The following is a 13,668-nucleotide window of genomic DNA, read 5'->3' as shown; positions in this document are numbered from 1 at the left end:
CTACGCGGCGCTGCTGAATGTAGTACCTGGTTTTGCAACCCCTTTTTCAACAGGGAGGTAGCTGAATGGCGCAAAGACCCAGATTTAAGAAAATTTACTTTTATTGCGAGATCTCGTTTTGAATGGAATTTATTTTTCTTTGGATTTGGTTTGTTAAAATGAATTATAATAATGCCTCCTATTTATTTGTCAAGCAAGGCAGCATTTTTCAGTTTCGATGTACCTGCCAACTCGTTTTAAGGCATGTACAAATTCGATTGAGCAGATGGCAGAATATCGATGATATCTTCAAAGTATCGATAGCTGTTATATCTCGATGCTGGACTTCTGTTTTTAATAATCAATATTAATAAAAAAAAATTGTAAATATTTATAATAATAAAATATTTTTATAATTTGTACAACTACATTTTTCAAAGAAATATCTGATATAAATTGGTTTCTAATGCAGATTTAGAGTGGCGAATTCTTATTAACTAATTGAACTCGTGATCATTCATGAGTGAAAAGCTCATTGGAGCATGCCACAATTAATTCACTTCTCAATGAATTGATTTGATCCATTTATTAAAATGTTTTCTTAGTGCAATGCACCATAGCGCATATTAATGAAATATGAGTGCCATTAATTGAGTTTTTTTTTATTTCGACCTAAAAGTATGCGATATTTTCAGTGTTCCCCGGAGTATAGTCTGCACAAATTAAACATCAAAAATCGATTCATTTTGTATAAAGTAAACTAAAAAAAAAAAAAAAACACTCAACATATATAAAATTTGTTCATCGGTTTTTCAAATCATCAAAGCAATCCGTAAGAAAGATTTACGTGTCTTCCATAAAAATTTCATTTAATTCTACTTTGAATTGTTCAGCACTGAAAGCGTTCAAAAAGTGAGTTACAGCACTACTCGTAAAGTCAATTTAATTTTATCGTGTCATTGAGCAAAATGGATGCAAACCAACAAGAAAATAAAATCGAGAAACGCGAGGATAAGATGTAAGTAAAACTAGTTTTAATATTGTGATATAAACGCCTGATTTACGCTTTTAATTGGTACAGCCCTCCGTTTAAGTGTCCTATTACGTACATCAATGAATTGCCCGATCCTATAATTAACTGCAAGTTTTTGCCATGTGGTAAAAGTTTGATGGACTATAGCGAGGACCCTATTAGCTTTCCACAGCTGGAAGCGCAGTTTAACTATAACTTTAAGGGTCTTCATACCATGTTCGATGTCGATCTGATCAATCCGAATTGCTATACCAAGGTCCCTGGAGAGCAAACTGAAATGGGTCCCAAAGACGTTGCCTTGTTCACTGACATTGAGGAGCAGCTTACTAACAATTCCAAAGTGAAGGGTTCGTATAACTTTCCCATACAGGCTCAAGAATTCTGCGAACTATTTGCCAAGAAGCGTTCCACAGTGCCACGCCTACATCTAGAGCCCAAGTCTGAGGAACTGGATCTGGACTCACTCAGCGTGGAGCAGCAGATACAGATTGTAGAGCAAACATTTGTGGACATAGACAGGCCACTGGGTGCCCATCCCACCAAGTCGAACAGCTCTGTTCGGCCAGTCGCACAGCTGCCAGTGTTTCCAGAATCCATACAGCAGGAGCTAGTACAGGCGAATTTTGCTATACCGCCCGTTGGTAATACCAATAGCATACTCAAGGATTGTGGATGTTACTATATTAACTTTAAGCAAAATCCGGAGCCTGTCTTTCAAAGGATTAATCAAAAATATGGTAAAACTCTAAACGCCTTTCTTTCCGAACAGCGCTTCAAGGAGGAACCAATATCAGAACTCGACCAACTGAACGAGAGATTCATATTGCGTGAGAAGGATGGCAGCCTTTACTATCAAACTGTTAGCCAGTATATCAAGTTGCGCACCGAGATAGAAAAACGATATTGTTTATCTTATCTCTCACTACTGGTAAGTCCACAAGATTATTTCAATTGATGTGTATTAGTGTATTAATATCTCCTCTATTTGACAGGTGCAGCGCAATACGGACAAACCGAGAAAACCAGAGAAAACGTCCGCGTCATTGGTGCAACCTTGACACAGCGTTCCTGCCCAGTTTGTTCCCTTCTCTCAAGGATTTTAATATATTGTAAAAAGTTCCTTAATAATTATATTTTCCATTGTTGTAATTATACTTCTGATAAATGTAAATATATGTATATATGTAAATACGAAATAATGTTGGAGTATATAATTTTCTGTTAGCTTATAGTCATAATGTATATCGTAGACATAGTACATTTATAAATAGATAAACATCTAAAATACCGACTGGATCGCATGCATCTCCGGCATGTGTATAAGAACGTAGGAGCCGAATCCAAGTATCGCTTTCAAATGCTCTCAAATTTCGGGCAAAACTTTTCCTCTATATCACTCAACGTTTACTCCATATTAGTAGGCCCCATGTACGAAACATATATACATATGAAATAAATTTCGTGAAATTAAGTAAAACATACGCTCCGCGCTTTAAATCCCAAATTGTAGAACAATGAAGCCGGTTATCGAATGGCTAATTAGCGTTTGTGCTGGCCTCCTTTTTAGCACTCAGTCCATGCGTATTTTGAAGATAGCCAACGATGAGAAGAATTCATCATCGTCGTCCTCCTCAGAGACCAAATCCGTAACGGCGATTCAAGACGAACTGGAAAAGCCCTACATTATGGGATCCGAGCAGATAAGCGCCGCATTGCAGACAGTTTTGAGCAGCGATGGAAATAACCTAGATAATCAGACGCTACCTGACAACAACAACAACAACAACAACAATAACAACAACGGCCAATTCGAGTATACTTTGGGCTCGGAGTCGTTGAATCGCATGTTGGAGGACATGCTGGCACGTCCATGCAGCGAAAATTTGGAGCTACCCCATATCGAGCCGGCAATACAGCTTTAACTATCACATATTGAATATATTTATATGTATATATGTATATATATGTATATATATGTGTATACATATATAAATTGTCAATTGATACGTTCAGTTTCTTTTTTTTTTATCTGTAAGAATTCTCTGAATAAATTAACAAATATGGTCGACTAAGCAAAGGGTACGTACATACATATATATACATAGGTAAAAAAAAGATTCCCCATATTTTCTAAAATCGGAATGACGAGTAGAATAGAATTATGTAGTATGGTATTGCCGCTCGGTCTAGGGCTGCGGATATTATCTATTTTAGAAGAGAGTATTATAAATTCATGTATGCTAAAAGGCCTCTCAGAATACCAGGTCGTAGGCACTTACACACATGCATATGTGTGTCAGCCAGTAAAATCTGTTCGCGATAATCGAATTGCATAAATTTACGGCGAACGAGTTGAAAGTGAAAAACCACAGCACAAAATGGCAGCCCAACTTATTTTCACCGTTCTTCAACATTTCCAGCATTTCCACAGCTGTCATTGAAGTGTCAACATAACACACCCACACACACATGTGTGCTACTACAGCGTGTTCGCAATCCACAAACAGCGGATTAAGGCTCAGACTCTCAGCCTCTGTGCGCTGCGTGACGTAAATACTGATGAATACCTCGCAGTTACCCAGACTCCCCATCCGGCCTCCAGGCGGGGGCAGCTAACAGTGCAGCAATTGTCCTGCTGCTCTGTTCAAGAATAGATGCCTGTTCCCGTGGCTTTACTGTGCTGGTGTTCATTTAGTCGAGGTTTGTCTATTTTGATGAACCAGTTCCTGCACATATCCTACTGGTCAATTAGTGCTGGCAATACCTCTTGAAAGTGGTGAACTATTTCAAACAATTTTATTTAGTCGCTCAGTTAGTTAATTAATTTATTTATTTATTAATGTTGTATTAACTTCAGCAAGTTCATTTGAATAATATTAATATTGGAGTTTAAGAGAGGCAAGTCTGCTGTAGGGGGGAAAATCTATTATTACTATTCTTTAATTATTCCTTATCAACTAGTGAACTAGCTTAATAAGCACAGTTATGAACTATCATATCAAATTTACTTAACTTAATTACTTATCAAAAATAGTTCATTAGGTAATTTTAAGTAACTAGTTACATTGAACTGATATTTAATAACAGAGAATATTATTATACTGATTTTAATGCCCATTTAAGACATAAGTTCATTACATTTTACATTTCTTAATTTTAAAGTTAGTTAATCTGTAAGTTAGCTCATTGGAATGACCAGTTCAAAGGAACTATTTCCGCGCTTGGCATCACTGCTGCTTCCCATGTGAGAGATCTCTTTGCGGTTTGATTCATTCATAAGTCATGTGGCAGGAAAAAGTCCCGGGCAGACGAATGCACCAAGATTAAGCCACGTAAAATGGTGTCAACATTCGGTTGTGCGGCTTATTTAATGTGAATTCCTATTATTAGACATACATACATTACTGTCTGTATGTACTTTCCTCCAAGTTCAACTGCCGTCGTGCTGCTCTATATGTGGGGGGGTGTGCATTACGTATTAAGCCGGCTTAAATATGATTAATTAAATGGTTTAGCTCTGTCTTGCGGCGCATTAAGATGACAGATGATAGAATCAAGTTAAATATATGTATGTACATGTGTATATATTTATATATAATATAATATATAATATATTTAATAAAAACATAGATATATGATATATGTATATTTACTATTTACAATTTACAATCTAATTTTGTAATATGTAATATATTTTAACTAGTTTTTTTCAATTGCTTTCTTATTAAAGTTTTTATCATTATCATTATTTTATCATATACATATACATATATAATGATATAAATATAAGAATACATACATATACATATTATATGCTTTATATCGTCTCGAGATTACAGTTTTGATGACAGTTAAACAATGCAAGAAAAGCTAATAAATAGTTGGAGAATGCCATCTTCCCTCCCAGTTCAGCTGTATGTTCCTCTGTCTCTTTCTCTCTCTTTATCTCACTCTCTCTTTCTCGCTCTCTCTCTCTAAAATTGCAGCTCAACTCAAAAGTATAAAATGTTGTTTGGAGCATATTTTAAGCTCTGCCCTATCGAGGCTTTTAGCTTCTGCAGTAGCAATATTTTCATTTTGGTGAGCGAGAAAGTGCTTAGTCCCTCAGACTTTACTGTCACGTTTCACATAAGTCTGCAGTTTTCTAATCTTTATAGTTGAACGTTTCAAGAGTTGTGCGCTTAAGTGTGCAATTTATATGTAAAGCTGCTTAAAAAAAAAATATCAAGCCGTACATTTCTCTTTCTCTCTGTCTCTCTTTCTAGCTCACACTCACTTTGTCTCTCTTGAGTCAATTTCGTAGGACATATTTATGAAGGCAACTTAACCAATTAGTAGCCCAATTAGGCAAGCAAGACCGTTGGAGACAAATAATTCTTTGGTCGCCTTAAATACCCTGTGAGTGCTTAAGTCAATGGGGCATGCTTATTTACGAAAAGGGTTGTGAAATGAACTTAAGCGGCATTTGATAAGTTAAAATATATGTATGAATCCTTATTCTGGGCTTACATGCGCTATCCATATAAGTTTGCTCACATCTTATACATATATAATCGGTCATTTTCTGTCATTATCTTTAGATTAGATATCATTTCATATATATTTTAATATAATCTAATAAGATATGCCCATCTCTAATAACTTTTACATTTCTTGCTGCCTTTTAAGAATTTTCCATTTGGGCTTTCGTGCAATATAAAATCTCGTAATCAATCACGTCCAAAATCAATTTCGTCTTCTTCCGAGACCCTAATTCATAAACAGAAACAGCAAAAGCAACAACAGCAGCAGAAAAGGTTTTCTGACCTTCCCCACATGTGTGGCAAATGCGACTGTCTGGCTCCTGAAAGTCGCAATACGAAATTTTTTTTCGGCCACTAGCAACAAACAAAGGCCACTGGAGCATGCACTTCATGAATAATGTGAAAGCTTCGGCTCAATTTTATCTGAGCGGGCGACATTACAAGACATTAAAGAGAAGAGAGAAGAAGAAGGAGAGAGAGAGGTTGTGCCATAAATGTTGCGGGACTTTTAGCAGCATGCTGCCATTGCACTGCTTCGTCGTTAATAAGAGGGAGAGAGAGAGAGGCTGTTCCACAAATGTTGCGTGGCGCTTAGCAACATGCTGCTGCTTGCACTGCTTCCATAGCTTGCGATGGTGCTGCAACATTTTTTGTCTAGCAGCATCTCTCGCATTTTGTTATTGATTTCTCGCTTCAGTTGTCATTGAGCTAATAGAGTTTTGTATGCACCAATAATTAGATAATTTAATAATAAACTGTAAATAGATACGAATTTCTATTCAAATTATTAATAGTAGTCAGAACAAAAAAACTTTTATGATATATGATATATGTATGTTGCATATATTATTTAATATGAATTTTACAAATTCATAAAATCGAACTGCACCAAATATAGAATATAAAGCACACAAGTGACAATCATGCGAAAGCCCATCGCATTGTTAACACGAAACAGTCCGCAATAATTAAATCTGGGACGTCGATGTATGCAAAATAAAGCAAAGTTAGTGATCTGAAAAAATTGAAGAAATATGATTTACATTTTCTATAAAACAATCGATGCTACTTACACTCCGGTCTAGCCATGAATCAGTCGTGGGTCTATCATTGAAGAGCTTTAAAATAATTGAGGTCTCTTCGGCTGCGCGTTCAGTCAGCTCGCAGACCGCGATATTTAGCCAAAAGTCCAAGACGTTAATGGCAAGAGCCTGGCTAAAGTTCAAGACTAAAGGCAGAGTCAGCGTCTTTTTCAGGCTAATGCTATAGACGAGTATATAAAATATGGATGTGATATTGATACTCAGGAGGCACAGCATGAACAGAATCATTTGATAGCTGTAAATAGAGGCCAGTCGAGTGCTGAGCGCTACGAGGCGGCTATAAATCCCCTGAAGATCGTGAATGCGTCTGATTTTGATCTTCTGTTGCGTTGACAGCATCCGTAGTTCCTGATTGATGAGCCAAATCGAACGATATATATAGAGCACAGCCAGATGGAAATGCATTCCCAGCAGCAGGATGCTCAGCTGATTGGCCATAGAAGCCGCCAGACCCAGAAACAATTTGTAGCTGATGGGCGTATTGAATCCGAAGGTGAGGAACAACATTGAAATGAGCTCCAACCAGATTGAGAGGCTCTTATAGATAACATTGTTATCAAAGCTTGAGCAATCCAACGATTGATATTCAGTTTCATAGAGCTGAAGTAGAGCATTTAGAACCTCTCCGAGCTCTTCGCTTAGCCACCAACCACGAAAGAGCGTTACGAAAAGAGTGGCTAAATTTAGGCCAGTCTGTATATGACTGATTTGCTCTGACAGAGGATTACGTTGATAGATCTCGGCCAAATCGACGACTTCAGTATCGTCGTAATAGAGAAAGGAAACACGAATGAGTCCCAGATTCACAGCAATTCCATATGCAATCAGCCACTTAGAGTGTCGCAGTCTTTTGCTGCTCGCCACATAGACGAATGGGAATAGGCCCAGAGCCCATGAGCCATAGAGCGTTGCCCACTGATTGAACCGAGCGAATTTGTGACGCCAAGTGCGACGAGCTTGCCACATTATAACCGAATGAACTAATTTATGTAAAAGGTCTACACCATGGGCGGGCCTCAAAGCGAAAAGCAAACAAAGCGAAAATCAATTACACTAATATGATATGATATATTGTGGCTAATATAAGATAATCTGAGACTTCAACAGTTGTAGGTATAGTAATACGCTTGCTGACATACAGTATAAGAGACTTGTGTGTAGATGACTTAATATAGGCGATCTGTATCAATCCAGAATGGCAATAATAATCTTTGATTACTTGTTGAGTTGCCATAAAATCGATAATTATCGATTCTAATTTATATGTATATATTCTCAATCACTTGAGCATATCTTAAATAATTTCGATACCTAAATAAGCTTAAGTAGAAGCTGTAATAGTGTGGGATATTGAAATACGAAAAGATAATAATAATAGACGACTACAATTTCGATAATGCAAATGGATTACCAATTGCTCAATTATGTGAATCACTTAACCTATTGAATTGTATAAAGCTACTAGACATACAAGTTTGATTAAGACTCTAAGTGCATACCCAATAGTTTAGCGAGAGCCCATGGAATATTTTCAACTTGAAGCAGCACAGCAAATATTGATTTTTTGGTTGTTGTCATAAAAATTGGGAACTTTTGACCGTTAAATAGTGTAGGATAGAATGGAAAAGTTTGAAATGAAAATTTGAATATTTGGCGAGGCAAATCCCGACGCCGATGCGAACTCGATGCGAAGCGGGCGAAACTAATTACAAAGTACAAATGTGTCATTTGGCCATGTTATTTGAGTACTTTATATTCAAAACTGTGTTATTTGCAAAAGTCGAGCAATTACGACGGCAACAGCTGCCGCTGTCACATTAACCTGTTCTGGAGGTGGGGCCTGGGATTGTGTCCTCTATATAGGCCGTTGCTGTTAGCCTGCTGGCTGTTGGCTGTTGGCTGTTGGCTATTGGTTGTTGGGCCTGTTGTATTGTTGGGCTGCTGTGCTCCCCAGCTTCGTGGTTAATTATGTTTTTTGTATTCCCGGCGTACAGCAATAGGCATCGTTAGCATCATAGACGGCTGAGCGTCTGGCCCCCAGATGCCTACTGTGATTATCGTCTCGGATTTAATGTGTACTTTGATGTGAGACATTGCCCCATTTACGGGGCTGCTGCCATGCTCGTTCAGGCAGTCGAAGGCGTATATTGGCTTTTATTGAAGGTGGGCTTTAAGCTGATTGCAGGTGCTTTCAGTGCAAGTTGCTCTCATAATTGTTCTTTATCAAAAGAGTCTTTAATGCATGCCTTAACTTTATTTGATTCTCTCCTTTTCAGCTTGTCAAGAACCGTTTAAATTTTGTCTGGATTTTTTGCAGCAGAACTAAACAAATTTTTTTTATTAACATTTTCTTTTATTTTATTATATATTTTTTATTATTTTATTTATAGGCTAAGTAAACAGATTCCTCTTCTATTCTCTTTAATGTCGACTTCAATGTGAGGCTTTGCTCGTAAAAATGAAATGGGTGTATCGGCTTTTATTGCGAATTCGTGCTCCGCATGATATTATGAAATCTAGAAAGAGTATACAAAATTCAAGGAAAGAGAAAATGAGCTTGTACTAAAATTAAATGTAGTTAAATTGCTCAAACTGTCCAATAGGCTTTGGCTTTCAAAAGCCATCAATACTTCAATATAAAGGTTAAAGCTATATGACAGATATAAATATAAAGACTCAATCCAAAAAATTGCTTTATATTAAAATGAATTTTTGTAAAAATTATTAATAATATATATTTCTTCTTCTTCTTCTTAATAGCAATAATTATGAATTCTTTTTCGTCTTACCTCTGAGCGAGCATTGCACAGTCGTTAGTACTCGACCAAAGTATTCATTTCTTGTAGTTCTTCTGTTTGTCAAGTACCTGTACTCAGAGCAGGCGGCGCCATTATCCCATTGAACTATATTTAGAGTCTAATGAAAGCTTTGGTTTGTGCAGGGCTATTATAGCTACATACACACACATACATATATTTATGATGTTTTCTTTTGATATAAATATACACATTTATTATGAAAACAGGCAGAGATGTTTACATAAATACATACAGATATACATACATGTATATGTATTATACAACTGTGTTGGGTTTGATTTTGCTCATGTTCTCGCCTTTGAATTGTTGACCCTGCTGAAAGCCTTAAAACTTAATCGAAGAGAACACATCAAACAACATTCGTTGCCTACTTTTTAGCTCTATCTCGTGAGTGCGGGCCCAGGGTAGAGTTGGGCCTTGAGTTTCGCACCTTTGGCAGTGACGTTCAGGTGTGTGCTTGAACTTTGTTTGGATAACTTTTTTATTATTATTTTTTTTACAACTACTTAAGCGCGTAGCTGTTGTTGTCGTTGTTGCTCAGCGTAAAAAGTAATTTTGATTTTATTAGCTGCGTAGCAGCCGATGCTATTGATGCCTGGGCTGTATCACCTGTCCCGCTTTTTAGTTTCTTTTGCCAATTCACTTCTTGCACTATTGGCAGAAAAGTTTACAGGTGAGCAGAAGCAAAGTATTAGTTGATGCCATTGACATTTTCATTATTTTCTTTACTTTTTTCATTTTATGGCTAGGGCCACATGCCGCATGCCGCATGCCACATGCCACAAAGTCAGCCAACCGTGGAGCTCAAATGAACCAAAGGCGTCAATAGCTAAACGGAATTTTATGAAAGACCTTTCAACTAAAAAATACCATCAGATCAGATTTTGGTGGAGCTCGAATTTCTTAAAGCTTAGTAGGTGTTCAATATGTGACTCAAGTTGAGCTTATCAAGCGGAGAAGTTTCGATGAAAATATAATTAATAAAATATGCACGATACGCAAATTATGTATATATAGCAGATAAAAGAGAAGCTAAATTCAAAATTTAGTTATAGATATCAATATTTGTGCATAAATCAGAATATGTATGTATCGGAATATATATATGCTAACCGAAATTGGCAAAAAATCATATTTCGAATGGTCGAGACTTAAGTGCATATTAGAGATTAGCTTTAGTATGTGTTTTATTTGTGCTTATGTATCCAGCAGACGTCATCTTAATTCTCCACGATCGCAAAGTTAACTCAGAGCGGAGCTCAGGAGTTTAGCTCGACTGAGAGTGAAAATGGGTGCTGTCGTTCTATAAATAGAAGGTCTTCTGCAGCGCTTCTTCAGTTGCTTGCCGGACCTGCTGGTGTTCAGTCATTCTCCTCTGCTGCTGCTGCTGTTTCTGCTGCTGCTGCTTTTTCTGCTGCTCCTCCTGCTCCTGCTCCTGCGGGTACTTCTTCTTCTTCTTCTGCTGTTGCTTTGTATGCTTCATTAATTAATTATTATTAATTATTACAATTGTAATAGTTTAATTAATAATTTTAAGAAATAATTATTTAAGGAATTTGTTGATAAAATTGTAATAGTTCTTTTTTTATTTTATTTATTTTTTATTTTTTTTTTTTTATAAATAAAATGAGATCAATAATTGTTTTAATAAATAAATAATTGCTTTAATGTTTACAAAAGTAGCGACTGTAATATTAATGATCATTGTGCCCATTGTGTAAATCATCATAGAACGTGCTCTAATGACAATTAAAATAATTCTTATTTATCAAATGATCATTAAAACTAAAGATAATAATCTAATATGGAATAAGAATGTTGTAAGCAAACATTTTAATATAAACATTGCATAATATAAATAATATTTAATCATATTATGCACTCGATAGTAAGGGAATATCAAGCTCTGGAGCTAGGAGCGGAAGAAGTAATAGAGAGTAAGATGAGGCCGGTGCGTAATTTATTCTTGAATTTGAATGTAATAAGAGAACAAACTCTGTATAATAATACTACAGGTAATTTGTGTACATATAAATATACATATATATGTATGACTTTATTTTTTGGTATAATATATTTTAATCTAAACTCGCCCGTTGAAAAAAAAGAACAATCATTTCTACAACAGTTCGTCGCTATCAGAGTCATCGTCGCTGTCAATCAACTGGCCAATGATTTGGAATTCGGCGTTGAGGCTGCGTTCCCAGCGCTGGATGAGATCAGCTGTGGAGACGCCCATTGAGCCGCATGCGATGCTGAGCACTTGATTGGCATTGTTGCCGGCGAGCAGAGAGCAGGGACCGGGCTTCAGGAAAGTGTCGCGCGAGGAGCTGAGATCATAGATGTTGCCGTTGAGCGCCGTGTATACCGGTTCGCCCTCTCGCATGCCATCGTAGGCCATCAGCTGTAGGCGGGTTAGCCGCAGAGCATTCGGGGCATTAGGCGACGGAGCTCCGTTCAGAGCTGGACTGTCCTGGCCCTCGTGGCTGTCCTGACTATCATTTTCCTGCGACGTTTCCTCATCCAATTTCGCTTGACTGCTGCTGACATGTGTTCTGTATAGTAAGTAGACCTGGGCGATCTTTGCCGTGGCATAATAGCCCACAACAAACGATATTATCACTTGGGCAATGGGACTCTTCAGTAAAGGACGAATCGAGCGAATAGCCGCACATATATTCAAATTGGCTAGCGATTACAATAGCTCAAAGGTGAATTCGAGATGGGTTAGCCAAGGTACTTACTAGCGTAATGGAAATTCGCCTGCAGCACCTTCAGAGGCGACATTCTATCGGATGGTATATTCGATTCCGCCGATTACTTTATTTATATACATAAAGTATATGTATGGGAAAAAATATTTTTATTTTGTGACACATCAAATTTTGTAAATTTTGTTATCGTTCGTTTCTGGCTTCTCGATGAGTCAAGTTGTATTCGTTGAACGAATGATAAGTACCCTGCAACTGCAGGCGGGCGCATTCGTGTACTGTTTCATCTATATTTTTATATTATTATTAAATATTTGACATTCTTCTCTAACTCTATTTGTATATAATTTTGCCTGTCTCATATTGACTTTCTCTCTCTTCCTATGAGTCTTTCTCTTTCTCGTTGGTTCTCCTGCTCTCTCTATCTCTATTTCCCGATGTCTCAGAGTCTTTATATCGCTTTGTCTCTCTCTTCTCTCTAGCCTCTCTCCCTGCCAATCAAGTTCAAAATTTAATGGGGATTAACCTCTGAATATAACATAATATAATCGATATTTATCGATATATCATAAAAATGTTAGTTTCAAATAATTTTTATATAGACCAATCTTAATGTAGGCTATTCAATGTCAATATTGAATATATATAGAATACCCAACATTGATAATTACGTTTTTACAGGGTATTTATATGAAGAAATATGAGAAAACGGCAAACACCAAACGCCAAACGCCATTCTATGTAATTAATTTATTATAATATGGGCAACTTGATAGCACCTGGCGTGTGGCATACGCACAGGCACATGCACACTCACACGCACACGCTTAAACAAACACGCATACGTATACGTAATCCAGAGGCTAATAATGCGCATACGTATAGCCAAGGCACTGTTCAGTTCATCTGCTGTTATGCCATCTGACAGTCTCATTTATAATATTCGCATTTCGGCAGCAATTTGCATTAACTTTATTGCCCATATGTGCGCGCATATGTAGCGAGGACTTAAAAACATTTTCGTGTTTGTAACTCATCTGGGCGTTTGCTGTCATTCCGTTTGCTGCCATGCAGTTGTCGACTGTATTAAAATTTTCTCTGAAGATATGGGAGCGAAGGGAGTGGACTTTATATATCCCTGATACATTTTATCATTAGATCTTCACTTTTCTGGTAATCTAATAAATATTTTTATCCATTTTTTTATTGGAAAATTATATTTTATTCTTAGTGGAGCAGACTTGTTCTTCTGAGGTATTACAATTTTTAGGCGGAAGAACTATTAGAATATTAAATTCATTTATTATTTACTTAATATTGTTGTATTATTCTTATATTATTTATTAATGATTTGTGATTTATATAATATATTAATTAATTTTATATTGTTATATATTGTTACTTTATTTTTTATTTATTATTATTTATTTTTTTATTCGATATATTTTAATGTAAAAAATTTCAAGGGTATTCAAGCTTCGGCTTGCCAAAAATCGACAT

The 13,668-nt window shown here is 36.6% G+C and overlaps 4 protein-coding genes across 4 annotated transcripts; 2 read left to right on the top strand and 2 right to left on the bottom strand.

Moving 5' to 3' along the window:
* Positions 1–520: 520 nt before the first annotated feature.
* On the top strand, positions 521–2,133 carry LOC115563237 (uncharacterized). The gene is made up of 3 exons (XM_030385917.2): positions 521–997; positions 1,061–1,940; positions 2,005–2,133. Exons 1-3 carry the CDS (start codon positions 948–950, stop codon positions 2,068–2,070), a joined length of 996 nt encoding a protein of 331 aa, XP_030241777.1. The 5' UTR covers positions 521–947; the 3' UTR covers positions 2,071–2,133.
* Positions 2,134–2,389: 256 nt separating this feature from the next.
* LOC115563249 (uncharacterized) lies at positions 2,390–3,089 on the top strand. Its single transcript, XM_030385935.2, has one exon. It carries the CDS (start codon positions 2,527–2,529, stop codon positions 2,932–2,934), a length of 408 nt encoding a protein of 135 aa, XP_030241795.1. The 5' UTR covers positions 2,390–2,526; the 3' UTR covers positions 2,935–3,089.
* Positions 3,090–6,397: 3,308 nt separating this feature from the next.
* On the bottom strand, positions 6,398–7,634 carry LOC115563238 (Gustatory receptor 22e). Its single transcript, XM_030385918.2, has 2 exons — positions 6,609–7,634; positions 6,398–6,550 (listed from the first exon to the last, which is right to left on the bottom strand). The coding sequence occupies exons 1-2, from the start codon at positions 7,602–7,604 to the stop codon at positions 6,398–6,400; spliced, it is 1,149 nt and encodes a 382-aa protein (XP_030241778.1). The 5' UTR covers positions 7,605–7,634.
* A 3,903-nt stretch (positions 7,635–11,537) lies between these two features.
* On the bottom strand, positions 11,538–12,398 carry c-cup (calcutta cup). Its single transcript, XM_030385933.2, has 2 exons — positions 12,202–12,398; positions 11,538–12,145 (listed from the first exon to the last, which is right to left on the bottom strand). The coding sequence occupies exons 1-2, from the start codon at positions 12,242–12,244 to the stop codon at positions 11,577–11,579; spliced, it is 612 nt and encodes a 203-aa protein (XP_030241793.1). The 5' UTR covers positions 12,245–12,398; the 3' UTR covers positions 11,538–11,576.
* Positions 12,399–13,668: the final 1,270 nt, after the last annotated feature.

This window comes from Drosophila navojoa, chromosome 3 (assembly GCF_054131105.1).
Source record: "Drosophila navojoa isolate 15081-1374.11 chromosome 3, UAZ_NAV_1.0, whole genome shotgun sequence".
NCBI lineage: Eukaryota > Metazoa > Arthropoda > Insecta > Diptera > Drosophilidae > Drosophila > Drosophila navojoa.
Note: the sequence above shows the minus strand (reverse complement) of the source record. Positions and strands in the feature narration are given on the sequence as shown.